The sequence below is a fragment of the Carlito syrichta genome, unplaced genomic scaffold (assembly GCF_000164805.1).
Source record: "Carlito syrichta isolate Samal-C Ts95f unplaced genomic scaffold, Tarsius_syrichta-2.0.1 Scaffold304486, whole genome shotgun sequence".
NCBI lineage: Eukaryota > Metazoa > Chordata > Mammalia > Primates > Tarsiidae > Carlito > Carlito syrichta.
Window position 1 is genome coordinate 329,606 of NW_007248582.1, and position 15,595 is coordinate 345,200.

A 15,595-nucleotide genomic window follows, 5' to 3' on the forward strand; every position below is an offset into this window, starting at 1 on the left:
GGAGCGGCCACTGCACTCCAGTCTGGGCGACAGAGTGAGACTCCAATTAAAAAAAAAAACCAAAAACCAAAAACACAAAAATACATGTGGTTAGTGCTTTCAGCAACCATTTTCAAGAAATAAACATGTTAAAAATAGAAGTGAAAGAAATTTATTTTAAAAATGACCTAATTGTATAATATTTAAATTCAAAAAATTAAAAAATAGAAGTAAAAATAATTTATTGTAAAAATGGGCTATATGTTTATGTAATATTTGCATGTTCATTATGGACTGAATTAACTATAATTCTTGAATGAAGGTGTCTTTTTGGCAACTATACTCTTCTGACTTTTGTAATCTGTTTCTTTTTCTAACCAATTAGAGGGTCATGGGAACTTTTATCTAAGGTCAGTTCTTGTTATAAAGTTGTTTTATTAAAGTATAAAAAGTCCAATTTCCTACGTCTATGTAAATTCTAAAATGGAATATAGATTTAATATGACATATACGTTTGAAATATATACCTTTCCCAAAGTTGTGTTTTTCTTATGGAAAATATCATAATTGGTACTATTTAGTCAATTTATTCTGGAAAGATATAGTTGTATTTATCACCTGAGTATTAAACAGTATCAAAATGTATTCTAAAATAGGTAAATATTGCCATGTGCCCAGAGTATTAATTGGATTAGGCTAAGCTGCTTAATAAATACAATCTTATGACCCAGAAGTGGCAAATGATATTTGTATTCACATTTCATTGGAAAAAATCTTGGCCACCCTAAGAGTCAGGGTGTTTGAGAAAATGTAGATCCAGGCTGCGAAGTTCTTCCTCACTTATGACTCTGTTCTGTTATAGAAGGAGAATGAATTTTGTCATTCTTTTTAATTTTGTCATTCTTTGGCATTAAGTTTGTAATGCTTTAGTGAATGCTCTTCAGTTGTCCTGCTCTGGATAGCTATAGCATACCATTTTTTAAAATGTTGGCTTTTAATAAATGACAATATATTTTCCCTTTTTCTTTATCAAGTTATTTTTCTGCTTCTGTTTTTTTGGGTAGAGATTGTTTTATTATTCATCTTTTTGACCGGAATCACATAGTCTATACATCAAATACTGAATTCTAATAAGATAAATTATTTGTTTTTAGGCCCCCAAATTTATTAGGATAGATCTTTTCATTTTCTTTGCAATGATGATTATCACTTTGTACAAAATATATTTTCAGTTAGGTTCAATAAAATGTTGTATTAAATGTATATATTATCCTGTGATGGTGTCATGGAAAATTCAGAATTACATTTCTTGTCTGTAGTGATTTTTAAATCCCTTTGAGGATCAGGGTGAGATAAAAGTAAGGTGTAAATAACCATATTTTCCTACATTAGATTCTTTGAGGGTGGGATCTATTTTTGTCCCATTGACCCTTTTACACCTAGCACCTAATATTTACTATATTACCTGGCTCATAACCGATGCTTATTGAATATTGTTGGATGTATGATTAAAATAACATAAAAACAATGTAGTGTAGGTGCCATGAGACAGTAATAAGCAGAATGCTGTAAAGATTCAAAAGGAGTGGTTAAATTCAGTAAAGAGATCTTGAAGTTTTCAAACTGATTTCAAGAGGTAGAGATTATAGGGGAATTTGCCCAGTATATACACTAGACAAAGTGCATGAAGATAGCGGTGTAGGGTATAATTGGGTAATAGTGAAATTTATAGTTTTTTCATAGGTAATATATAGGAATGTAGGCTGAAATAAAACTAATGTTACGGATGTTGAATGACCTGTTAGGAGGTTATGTCATAGTCAAATACTGCATGAACCTGAATTATTAGGTTGGCAGGGATTAAATGTATGTAAATGGAACCATAAGGACTTGACAGTAATTTGAAAATGACTCTTAGGTTTTCAGCCAGGAGACGCCAGGAGAACAGTGGCACTATTATCAGAAAGAGAGAGATTTTCAGGAAGTACAACTTGTTTTTAGGACAAGATTTTGAACTTCTTTTAGACAGTTGTGCCTTAGCTACTGATAGCAATTCTATTTAGAGATTTTTAGCAAAATGTTGGAAGCATGAGTCTTACATTAGGAGGGGATTTTGACCTTGAGATGTAGATATTTAATGGTATAGTTAGAGGGACGAGTAAACAGTGAGAATTTTGAGAACTAGATATTTGCTGATATTGTTAATGAGTGAGAGGAAGGACACATTTTAGTCAAAGAGATGAAAAGACTTAGGGAAGTAAGGGGAGAGAAGTACAATGCAATATCTCAATTGAGAAAGGAGAGTTTTAAGAAGCAACTGGTTGCATTGTGAAATGCTACAAAAATGGGTTTTTAAAAAAAGACATTCAATTCAGCAGTTGTGAAGTTTTTAAATGATTTTTAGGAGGCAGTACAAATGAAAGCAGTACAAACTAAAATGAAAGCAGACATTTGAAATTTTAAGAGATAACTGAAATCTGACAAAGTAATGGAAAGGAATGAAGAAATTTGACATTATGGGGGGCAGAGAGAGAGAGATAGTGATTGATTTATTGTAAGCCATTGGCTCACATGATTGTGGGCTGACATGTCTGAATTCTGCAGAGGATTGTAGTCTTTTTTTTTTTTGAGTTGGAGTCTCACTCTGTTGCCCAGACTGGAGTGCAGTGGCCGCTCCCAGCCACCGCAGCCTTGACCTGCTGGGCTCTAGCCATCCTTCCGCCTCAGCCTCCTGAGTAGCTGGAATTTCAGGCATGTGCTACCACGCCTGGCTGATTTTTTGATTTGTTGTAGAGATGAGGTCTCGCTGCCCAGGCGGGTCTCGAACCCGCGGTCTCAGGCAATCCACTCACCTCAGCCTCCCAAAGGCACGGGATTACAGGCTGAGCCACCGAGCCCAGCGGATTGTAGTCTTAAGGCCTTCAACTAACTGGATGAGGCCAACCCAATTATAAGAGGGGTATCTGCTTTACACAGAGTCCACTAATTTAAATGTTAATTATATTTGAATGATACTTTCACAATAACATCTACCCTGGTGTTTGACCAAAATTGAGTACCATGGGTACCATGGCTTAACCAAGTTAACACATAAAAGTAACTAAATGAGTATAATTTGCTGAGTGAAATAGGCTGTCAGTGTGAGTTTTTAGTTTATCTGTCTAGGGGTTAGGCTGTGTCTGCTGTTCACTATAGCTTATATGTTTTAGAGGTGAAACTCTCCTCTGGTGTCTTTGTTTTTGCTTGAGTTTCTCTAGAGACTTCTTAAATATCCTGAGATGCATAATTCTCTCAGTTGTCTTAAAAAGAAAAATCTTAGCTAGATTAATAATAGTGTTTAATTGAGCGGGAAAAAGAGATTCATGAATTGGGTACACTCAGGACAAAAAGCCATTCAGAGAGCTCCACATCACTACGGTGGGCAGGGAATACGTATAGCCAGAAATGGAAGTTTATAGTTTGGTGTTTGCCCTACTTGGACAAGTTCTGGCAATTTGCGGCCTGTGTAGACTGAAAGCTTGTTAAAATAATAGGCTCTCAAGTTAGGTTACAGTTTGTTTGCCTGTTAGGTTACAGTCATGGAGGCACTTTAGCAGGAGTATTACCCTTTTATTATACAGGAGCTCCACTGGTGTGGTGAGGTATGGAGGAGAGGAAGCAGTGGTATGTTTGGGTTTCAGTCTTGGATGATCTGTGTTTCCAGAGTGGGCCCTTTAAAATGCTTCTCAGTCTTGTTTTGTCCTCCCCCAACCCTCTCTAGGAGAGAGAGGAGGGTTGGAAGGTACTGGGGTTGGTTCGGCTCTGGTAAACCCCGTTAGACTAGGCTCTGGTAAAGTAGTTTTTTTGATGGCAGACCTTGTTAAGAATAAAAGAATATTCTGAGTGTGTCTAATGGTTACTTTTCCTTTCCCTCTGCTGGAAGGAGGAAGAAATTAATGTTCTGTCTTCCCTGTCACAGTATGTTGGGGTCCTGTAGATAAAACTCACGAAAATGTGCCTCACTCCCTACCCCCAAGATTGGGCCCTTTTTGAATTTTTAACTCTCAAACTTGTCCATATTGGTCCTCTAGTAACTCATTAATTACAGACTAGGTTTTTCTACCCTGGTTCCTGCAGTGTTTTCTGCTCATGGGCTCCATTAAGTTGCTATTCTCTACATCTGCCTGCCTCTTCAATTTTAGGGCCATTGGTTTTTCTGGTGATCTCAATTTTCTGATGGATCTAAGAAGAGTTGTTGATTTTCAGTTTTGTTCGTCTTATGTAAATGTGACAGACTTCTAAGTTCCTTATATGCTGATCTGGAAGCTCTTCCATTGAATTTTTGTGGTTCCACAGAGTAATATTAACAGCTCTTAATTTTCAAGATTTATACCTCTGAAATAGAGTAGCAATTAGAATGACAATTTATTTTATTCAAATCTTAACTGTGTATGAAGTCAACTTACCAGAAATTATACACACATACACACTATTATTTTTAGCTGGTTGCAGAAAAACTTTCATAGAAGTGCCATCTAATTAATAGTATAAAGAATTGCCATGTAAGTCTTTTTGGTAAGACTGCTTTAGCTTTGTTACTGTTTATATTATTTTTTACATTATTTGTGAACAAAATATTTTCTTATTTGTAAACAAAATATCATTTGTTACATTATTATAAAATAATGTAATAAATTTTTCTTCTAATACTGTACTTACTAGTATGACTTCTGATAACCTAGAATATTACATTTAATTAGATGATGATTGCTTTCTTTTTTTTTTGTTTTGTTTTGTTTTGTTTTGTTTTTTTGAGTTGGAGTCTCACTCTGTTGCCTAGACTGGAATGCAGTGGTCGCTCCCGGCCACTGTAGCCTCGACCTGCTGGGCTCCGATGATCCGTCCGCCTCAGCCTTCCGAGTAGCCAGAATTACAGGCATGCGCTACCACGCCCGGCTAATTTTTTGATTTTTTATTGCAGAGACCCGCCTGATGATTGCTTTCTAAAATTTTGTTTACCTTTATCCTTCTAGGAAGCACGGAAGTTTTGATTCTCAAATGCAATTGCTTCTTGTATTCCTTCCTTTTTCTCCATTTACCAATGTTTTAATTATTGTGTTTTCTTTACTGCTTTGTTTTTTGTTAAAACTTTCCTGTCTATTTTAAAAATAGGCCAGTATAAATAATAAATATATTATGCTCAAGTATTTCCTGGTAGAGTTTGGGTCTTATGCTGCTGTCCCCTCTTTCCCCTGCTTCATACTCACTATTATTCTCTTCTTTCTCTGTAGACTTCTCTTGACCATGATTTGAATTATTCATTTCATGCCTTTTCTGTAATAAATTATTTGTTCCAGGCATACTTTTTCTTGTCACCCCTTATGCTTTATGGTTCCTCTGAGTTCTGTTTGCTATTTTATTATTAACTCAAACTAGACCGTTAAGAATTTACCCTCCTCTATTCAGAAAGTTTTGTTGGAAAAAGATTCATAAAGCCAAATTTAAGAATGAACTTTATATATATCTGTACTTCCATTATTTATTGTAGATTACTGAGGTTATATCTTATTAGGAAAATAAATTGGTTTATACAAACTTACACAAATTTTTTAGAGTTTAATTTATCAGTCCTCCTTTATTGGGAGTACATTGTTGTCTAACTTATTTCTCTAATGATTATGTAATATAGCAAAATATATTGTGCAATATATTAAACAATCAGAATATGATAGTTTTGGTTAATCAATTTATTATCTTATTATTTTTTAGTTTACAAATTAGGTCTGTGTTTGTCTTTGTGAATTACCAAGTTCACTCACATGCCAAAATTTAAATTATTAAATAATTTTCAGGAAAGGACTTGCTATTGGTGTCATCTCTATTGTCAGTGCCTGTTAGATTTAGCTTCCTTTAATGGGAAGATCTTTAAAATTTAAGTCAGTTGGTTAGTGTTCTCTCTTTAATGGGAAAATCCTTAAAAAACTTAAGTCAGTTGGTCAGTGTTCTCTCTTCCTTAGGGTCAGAGTACTCTCCAGAATAGACAAGGGATGCTCAAGTTTTGTCATTTCTCCTGTCAAAGGATAGGCTTGTACATATTTTAGAAATAGTCTTAATGCTTATATCATCGAATTTATCATTCAGTGTCTATCTCATCTGTAAGCATGTAATCTATTTTGGGAAAGTAAGAATAAATAGTTACTTACCAAGACTAGGTAATGTGTTATGTGCCAAATGAATAATACAGACAATACAAAAATTTAGAAATGGCAGGAATTACAAAATACTGGGATGATTAGGGAAGCTTTTCTGGAGGAGGCGGAAGTTTAATCTTGAGAGAGGATAAGACTTAGATGAGAGTAGAAGCATTGTCTCTGAATAGTGGAGGGGGGCATTTTGATGCTTCTATTTTAATACTGTTTGATTGATGTTAGGCACATTTTGATATGGCCTAGTAATTAAAACTGTGCATGCAAATTAAAACTATATTGAGGTGCCATTTATTTCTACTACGTTTTTTAAAAATTCCCAACCCTGAGAGTTAAGTGTGGTGAGGATATAGAGTGATGGGAACTCTTGAAGTGCATATAAGCCTATGATTAGCAATGTAGCCTCTTTTAAGTATATCTAATCTAGAGATATGGTCTTCAAACTTTTATTAATATGACCTCCCAGCTACTTGGAAGACTGCAGTGGAAGGATCGTCTGAATATTAAAAAATAAACTAAAAAAAAATATGACCTCCATGCTGAAAGAAATATCTTTTACTTCATTACCCAGTATATACATACATGAAATGAAAGCTTCATATAATAATAATTTTACTATGTATAATTAAGGTAAATTTTGATATTTTCTAGTATATTCTATTCCATTTTTTTAAAATGTTGATTATGGTAACTAAATTCATTTAATGACCCATTTCTAGATTGCAAGTCTGTTGTATGAAAAATATTGCTTGGGAGAAATTCTTGCTCATGCATATTTGGAGACATGCTTAAGAATGTTCATAACAGCATTGTTTGTATGCCTTTCCCTCAAATGAGAAACAGCTGAAGTATATGCTGATGAGAAATGGATAAGTATATTATAGCATATTTATATGATGAAATATTACTATACATTAAGGTAATAGAGCTCCAGATAAATTTATTATCATGGATGAAATTGGAAACGGGAGGTAAGCAAAAATAGGAAGTTGTATAATATGTGTAGTATGATTTAATTGATGCTAAGTAAAAAATAAGCTAAACTATATAGTATATCAAATAGGGATTTATTTGCAATTAAAGTATAAAGAAAAGCAAGGCAAATATAAGACTCAAAGTTTCAGGATAGTGATTACCTATGAAGGAATAGAAGGTGTTAGAGGATAAGGGGATATACAGGAAACTTCAACGATAACGATAATGGTACAGTGTGTTTTTTATCTGAATGCTAGTAAGTACAGGGCTGCTCTTTTTATTATTGTTCTTTATTATCTTCAAAGTTATATCATATTATTTTGTATGTATTCAGTGTCTAAAATATTTTAAGTGAAAGTAAAATAAAATCAACAATTAACACTGCAACTTTAAAAATGATGATATGGAGATATTCTCACTTGGAGATATTCTCATTTTATTTCCAGAACTCAACCCACTTTTCATCCTATCCCTGAATCTTACCCTTGTTTTTACTTTATTTTCAAGTCCTTCAGAGAGAGTTTGATATGGGATACAAAATGAATTTAGTATCAGCATCAAAGATAGATCAGAGATGGAATAAAGGTCTCCTGAGTATATTACTTTACAAAAGTGTTTCTGTCTTGATGTGTTTGCTTTTTGGGTGACTGACAGATGGTGCTATTGAGACTGATGTGGAGGTGATGGTATGTGCTTAATGAATAATAGTTGAAAGAATGGATGGGTTGATAAAAACTGAAGAAGTTTAGGAAAGAGGTGGTATCCAGGATTTGGATTTCATTTCTTGCAAGTTAGTTTAAGATAGCAGCAGACATCCAAGTAGAGGTATTGTATGGAAAATTGGAAATATGAGACTGGTGATTGGGAAAGTCAGGGTTGGATTATGGATTGGATAGTCTTTCATCAGAGGTGAGATGAATAGCCAAGATAGGCAGTAAAGTTTCTGAGAGAAAAGCTATAAAGAGGAAAGAGGGAAGCTAGAAATTGAGACATGGGTACATCCATGACTGTGGATACCTGTAGGTGATCCATAGTTATCATTTAGGTATCACAGGTGAGAAGAATGTTTAGTTAAAAAGTATGGCTGTCTTAATATTCTGAGTGTTCTGTCTACAGAGCCAGATGTTTTAGTGCCAAAACAAACTTGCCATTTTTTACTTTTTTAATGATGTATACTTTTACACAATTACAGTTTTTCAAAAAAACTTTTTTTTCCAAATGACAAATAAGTGTAACTAATTCTTAGTTTAGCTATAAATATATTTTATTTAATTAGTTTTATAAAATCTTAGTTTTCTCCAGTTACACACATAATTTCTGAAAGTTTTCTTTCTATGTGTGACTTAATGTTTGGTGCCCAGTTTTTATGTGTTCTTCATCATAAATAGGACTATGGACATGTCACAGGAAATGAGAATTGTGATGATAGACATGATTATAAAAGTAGGTAATCCTAACATTAGCAATCAAATTTTAAAACCTTAAAATAAAATAATTTTTTTTCTGAGAAATAATACACTAACAATAATTTAATTTTTTTCCACAGAGAGAATTAGCACTAAAACAGGAAATAAATGATGCCATAAAAAGGAAGATTGCAGTAGATGAAGAAAATGCTTTCTTAAGGAAAGAATTCAATGACTTGGAAAAGAAATTTAAAGATAAAAGTCAAGAAATTAAGGTGTGTTGACTTGTACATAGTTTTGTAGGGCCATTGCTTTGAAGTCCTGCTTTAAGCTTTGTCAACCTTTGTGGCACTGAAAGTGACAGGCTTGGAGGAAAAATTGCCTTAGGCCCTGCTGTGCCATACAGTTTTCTCACAGGCAGAAACTCTGATAAAGATGCTTTAAAGCTGGAACTCCAAGCTTTATAACTTTCAGATAAATAGTTAATGATGGAAATGGAGCTCAGAAAGTCAGAGTGTGAATATGTGGCTTCTTGTAATTAGATTCTGATGGGACTGGCATTATTAATTGATAAAACCCAGGTCTGGGAGGATATGTCTGTGTGGGTCTCAAAAATAGCTGGGGACAGCATCAAAGGCAGCTTGATCAATTAATGGGCTCTTTGCAAATGTGTACTCATCAAAGCTGTCATCCAGTGAAAAAATATGACCCATCCACCTGCATGAAAAGAGGCCAATAAAAGTACACAGGTGACCTTGGCTATCAAATATAGAAGAAGCTGCTGTGAGGGTAAAATTGCACAGTTTATATTTGCTGATTAGTTCTCACCTTTTTGTTGTTGTTGTTGTTTGTTTGTTTATTGGCCCTTGTGGTACTGTTCTACAGGACACAAAGGAGTGTGTACAGAATAAAGAAGAGCAAAACAGACTAGTTATAAAGAATCTGGAGGAAGAAAAAGAGAAATTAAGTACCCGCTGTGCTGACCTGCTAAATGACCTGGAGAAACTGAGGAAGGAGGAAGCACATTGGAGAAAAGAAAAATATAGCATTGATGCAAAAATAAAGGTATACAATGAAAATGGAATCCGTGTTCCTGTTTTGGGCCTAACTTCTTACAGGAAGTTTAATACATGTTATTTTCCTTAAATAACAAGTTATATATTCAAATCCACCAGTGGGAACTAGCATTAATTTATATTCCTTCACTTACGACCCACAGCTTTTTAAAAATTGATGTTGCAAAGCAGGAAACTGACTTCAAATAGTTATCCTAAAATGTAATCATTAAAAAATAAAGGCTATTGCATTTTGAAATAAAATATGTTTTGCAAAAAACATATTTAGAGTCATGAGTTGTGACTTTTTTCAGTTAAGGCTTAAGTTTATAAATATAGTTAGAATTTATTGCAGTATAGTTTTAAGAATGCATGCTCTAGATCCTTTAAAAAATTAAAAAATTAAGTGTAAATATAAGCACTAAATGGTTAATAATACTCATGTGGTTCTAAGACAATGCTTTCTTTGGCTTTAAAGAGCCTTATTCATAGTAAAATATTATTTTTATAAGAGATGTTACAATCAATCTTTATATTACTAAATCATTTGTTTAAGTCTAGTTCAGTGAAACAGTGGGGTCTTACATCCTTTTTTATTAATATTTTTCAAAATAATGCTCTTCTGTGGCATTCTCTTTGTCTTTGCTCATTTCCTCTCACATCTAATTTTAGATTTCTTTTTCACTATAGATCATGTTGAAAAGGCCAGAAACAAATTGTAGTGCTAGTAAACATGGTAGTCTCTCCATATATCTATGTAAAAATAATATATACAACAATATATACAACATATAATATATAACATATAAAATAATATACAATAATAAAAATAATACAAATAAAAATACAGTACAACTCTTTCATTGTATAGGTATGATAAGTAATCTAGAGATAATTTAAAGTATATGGGAGGATATGTGTAGCTTATATGCAAATACTATCCCATTTTATATGAGGAACTTGAGCATCCATGGCTCTTAGTATCTGTAGAAGGTCAAATCTCCTGTGGATATTGAGGGACAACTGTAGTAGTATGGGTGTGTATGTTTATGTATGCATGTGTATGTTTATGTATGCATGTGTACATGAACATTTAAAGTAGGGGAGGAGGGTATATCTTTCTGCGTGTATAAATCAGTTCACTGCAGATATTTAAGGAAATATATTGTCTATTAGTGCACAGTAGTGGAATGATAGCCATTGTGAAAATGAATGCTGGTGCATTTGTTTTCTTAATTTTTTTTGTCAGCTTCTGCATAACTTTTAAACAATTTGGTAGTGTGATAAGGGTGAGTGATATTTTCATGTGTTAATTCACAGCTACATGATTGTTTGGTGATAATTTTCATTTCCTTTTTTATGCCCATCCAAACAATCAGTTTTGTGATTTGCTGTGACTTGCAGTTCTTTTTTTCAGCTGGGTTGTTTGTCCTTTTCTTATTGATTTGTAGGCATTCTTTATTTATTTTGGATACTAATATTCTGTTATGTATATTACAAATACCTTCTGTTCTATGAAACTTGAATAAAGTGAATTGGACTTTCAAAAGTTTGTGAATTTTGATAGTCAATTTTATTATTTTCTTCTCTAATGTTTTTACTATAGATATATGATAAAACGTTTCCTACCCCAAATCTTTAATGTATTTAGAATTCATTTTTGGATTTGATGTTCCACATCATTTATTTGCTAGTTTATCGATTTGTGATATAATCTTTCTCACATCTTCAATTTTCCATGTGTGTATGAGTTTGTTTATGGACTCCCTATTATTTTCATGGTTTTAGACATTATAGTTGCATACTTAGGGTAGAAGGGAAGAATGCTTTTTTATTCTTTTCTTTGTGAGTCATGAGCCCTATATAATGTCTCGTCACTAGATTATAATACTAATAATCATCTTGTTAGTTTTACTGAAAAATTGTTAATTCATGAATTATTTTTGAGAGAATTGAGATCCTACTATCCATGAATGTATAATAAGGTGTAACTTCCTCCAAAACGGCATTGTTCACTTTTGTTAGATTTAGCCCTTGCTATTAGTGCTATTATAAATAACATTGTACTATAGTACATAATATATTTTCTGTTACATTTTTAAATGGATTATTTCTGGAATACAGGAATTTTACTAATTTATTTTGAGTTTCTATTTAACAGTTTTCCTCAGGTGTCTTATTTATTCTAATTTGTTTTGTTTTTTTGAGTTGGAGTCTCACTCCATTGACCAGGGTGGAGTGGTGCAGGGCTATGTTCACGGCCATCCCAGTGTTGAGCTGCTGGCCTCAGGCAATCCTTCTGTCCCAGCCTTCCAAGTAGCCAGAAATACAGGTGTGCGCCACCATGCCCAGCTAATTTTTTAAAAAACATTTATTGTAGAGACGAGGTCCCACCGTGTTGCCCAGGCTGATCTCAAACAATCCTCAGGCAATCCTCTTGCCTCAGCCTCCCAAACTGCTGGGATTACAGGCTTGAGCTACCATGCCCGGCCTATTCTAATATTATACATATATTTCTTTGGATTTTTCCAAGTTACACTGTCAGTAAGAAAACTTTACCACCTTTTTTCTTTTTTAAAAAAAATTCTTTTGTAATATAACTTATATGCCATACATTAATTTACACTGTAGAAGTCAGTGGTTTTTAGTTTTTGCACAAAGTTGTAAAATCACCACAATCAAGTTTAGAACATTTTAATCACCTCTAAAAGAAACTCTTACCATTGAGTAGTCACTCCATTTTCCCCCTAAGTCCCCAGCCCCAGATTACCATTAATCTACTTTCTATCTTTATAGATTTATCTATTCTATAAACATTTTATGTAAATGGATATGGTATGTGGCCTTTTGTGACTGACCTCATCCATGTTGAATACTGTTTTTAAGATTTATCCATGTTATAGTGGGTATCAGCACTTCATTTATTTCTGTTGTTGAACATTTTATTATAAACATGTGTTCTACAGTTTGTTTATTCATTTTTTATCACAAGTAGATGGACATTTGTGTTGTTTCCCCCTTTTGGCTATTATGAATAACACCACTATGAACATTCGTGTGCAATAATTTTTCCTTGTATTATATATATAGGGGCTCAGAAGACAATACCTGAAAATGTGGCACCCTGACCTACTGAGTATTTTAAGGTGAAGGACATTGAGAAACCCACAGAAGTAGTGTTTCTCTTCTGCCTCTCTCCTAAAGCACGGTCATAGTCATAAAAGAGTTCCTTGAAAGTAGATCTTAAGATCCTTATTCCAGAGAAATCCTGTCTTATTCCTGGAAACCAAGAAGAATCTGAAGAAACAAGACTTACTAATAAGTTCCTTCCAGTTTATTACCATGAGATCATATGCCTTTGTCCTCCAGTGACACTTATGCACAACTGTCCATAAAAATACACAATTTTCCCTAGGTCTTTGGGTCTTCATTTCTGAAGTCTCCTGTGTCATGTAAAACTTTGGTTAAATACATTTTTTGTACTTTTCTCTTGTTAATAATGCCTTTTATTACAGCAGTGTCAGCCTTGAACCTTGCCATGATTAAGGAAAATATTGTACTTTTTCTCCCCTACATGTACATGCATTATTTATTTCTCTTCAGTATATACGTGGGAGTGAAATTACTCTCTCCCAGGTAATATAGTAACTCTGTTTTTAAGCATTTGAGGAATAGCCCAAATGTTTTCCAAAGACTCTGCACCATTTTGTATTTGGTCACCATGTACAAGAATTTTGATTTCTCCACATCCTCATCAATGCTTGTTATTGCCTGATTTTTTATTATAGCCATCCTCATAAATGTGAAGTTGTCTCTCATTGTGAATTTGAATTGCATTTCCCTGATGGCTAGTGATGTTGGCCATCTTTTTATGTATTATTGGCCATTTGTATATCTTTGGAGAAGTGTCTGTTCAAATCTTTTGTATATATACTGGATACAAGTTCTTTATCAGATATATAAATTGAAACTATTCTCTATAATTCTTTGTGTTGTTTTTTACTTTCTTGATGATGTTCTTAAAACACAAAAGTTTTTATTTGGATGATTTTTTAAAAATCTCTTTTGTGTGTGGCTTGTACATTTGGTGTCATATCTAAGAAACCATTGTCTAATCCAAGGTTGTGAAACTTGACACCCATATTTTTTCTAGGAGTTTTGTAGTTTTTTTCTTACATTTAATTCTTTGATCAATTTTGAGTTAACTTTTGAATGTAGTTTGAGATGTGGTTCCGACTTCGTTTTTTTTGATGTGTTATTTAGTTGTTTCAGGACCATCTGTTAAAAAAAAGAAACTTCCTACGGAATTATCTTGGCCCCTTTATTGAGTATCAGTTGACTGTATATAAGGGTTTATTTCTGGATTTCAGTTCTCTTCCTTTGATCTATACGTCTATCCTCATACCTGTGTCACACTGTCTTGATTGTTGCAGATTTGTAGCAAGTTTTGAAATTGGGTTGTGTCCTTTACATGTATTCTTTAAAAAAAATTTTTTAAGTTGTGGGGTACAAGTCAGGGTGGGTCACATGAGCCACCGAGTCACTTAGGTACAGGTGAAGTTTTGGGCCTCCCACGGGACCTCACTTTGCCTGGATTAGGAACAGCCACTGACAATGGTGTTCTGCTCCCCGCCCCCGCCCTGGCAGTGTCCTGCTATTGCCAACCCCTTTACTGAAGTATTATGATAGATGTTTAGGGTCTACTTGTTTTTTTTGTTTTTTTGTTTTTGTTTTGAGTTGGAGTCTCACTCAGTCGCCCAGACTGGAGTGCCGTGGCCGCTCCCGGCCACCGCAGCCTCGACCTGCTGGGCTCTGGCCATCCTTCTGCCTCAGCCTTCCAGTAGCTGGAACTACAGGCGCACGCTACCATGCCCGGCTAATTTTTTTTTTATTTATTGTAGAGACGAGGTCTTGCCGAGTTGCACAGTTCCACTTATTAATGAGGACATATCATGTGGTACTCAGTTCTTTGTTTCTGTGATAGATCACTGAGTATGATTTTTTTCCCCAAGATTGGTTATCCTGTGTCTGTTACATTTTCACATGAATTTTAGAGTCTTTTCTTTTTCTACAAAAAGCTGGCTTCAATTTTGATTATAGAAATCACCGAATCAGTAGATTGATTTGGGGAATATTATCATCTCAATATTAAGTCTTCTGATCCATCAACATGTGATGTCTTTTATTTATTTAGGTGGTCTTTAATTTTCTTTAATTGACATTGTTTTGTAATTTTCATATCGGAACTTTGCACTTCCTTGGGTAGATATGTTCCTGAATATTTTATTCTCTTTGGTGTAATCAGAATTGTTTTTTATTCCTAGTGCATATACATACAATTAATTGTTGTATGTTGATTTTGTATACTGCAGTTTTTCTTACTAGATTTACTAATTCTAATAATTTATTAAGATTTAAGACTTTCTACATATTACTTCACAACATCTTCAGATAGAAATAGTTTACTTCTTCCTTTCCAATCTGAGTGTATTTTATTTTATTTCTATTTTAGTAGCTTAGTTTAGTTTTATTGCCCTGACTAGAACCCCTGGTACAATGTCCAGTAGAAAAGGAGAAAGTGGATACTAGATTTTTTGTTGTTGTTGATGTTATTTTATGAGACTGAGGACATTTTCTTCTTTTCCTATTTTGATGAGTGTTTGTGTTATGGGGGTATTGGATTTTGGCAAATACTGTTTTTGCATTTATTGAAATAATTATGTGATTTGTCTTTCATTCTTTTGATATGGTATATTATGTTATTTGATGTTTGGATATGAAACCAATCTTACATTATTAGTATAGCTTTATCTTTTTCTGACTTTGATGTCGGGATCATGCTGTCCTTACAGAATGAGTTAGGAAGTGTTATATCTTCTTCTAGTTTTTAGAACAATTTGACAAGGACTGGTCTTAATTATTCTTCAGATGTTTGGTAGAATTCACCAGTGAAGGTATCTGGACCTGAAATTTTTTATGTTATGAGGTTTTGATA

General features: G+C 33.7%; 1 protein-coding gene across 1 annotated transcript in view; it reads left to right on the forward strand.

Moving 5' to 3' along the window:
* LOC103262414 (centlein-like) overlaps window positions 1-15,595 on the forward strand; it is a 173,328-nt gene that overhangs the window by 66,378 nt on the left and 91,355 nt on the right. Inside the window, exons 4-5 of the mRNA XM_008060037.2 lie at window positions 8,686-8,820; window positions 9,431-9,610. Coding sequence (XP_008058228.1) covers window positions 8,686-8,820; window positions 9,431-9,610 — 315 coding nt within the window. The remainder of the gene's footprint in view (window positions 1-8,685; window positions 8,821-9,430; window positions 9,611-15,595) is intronic.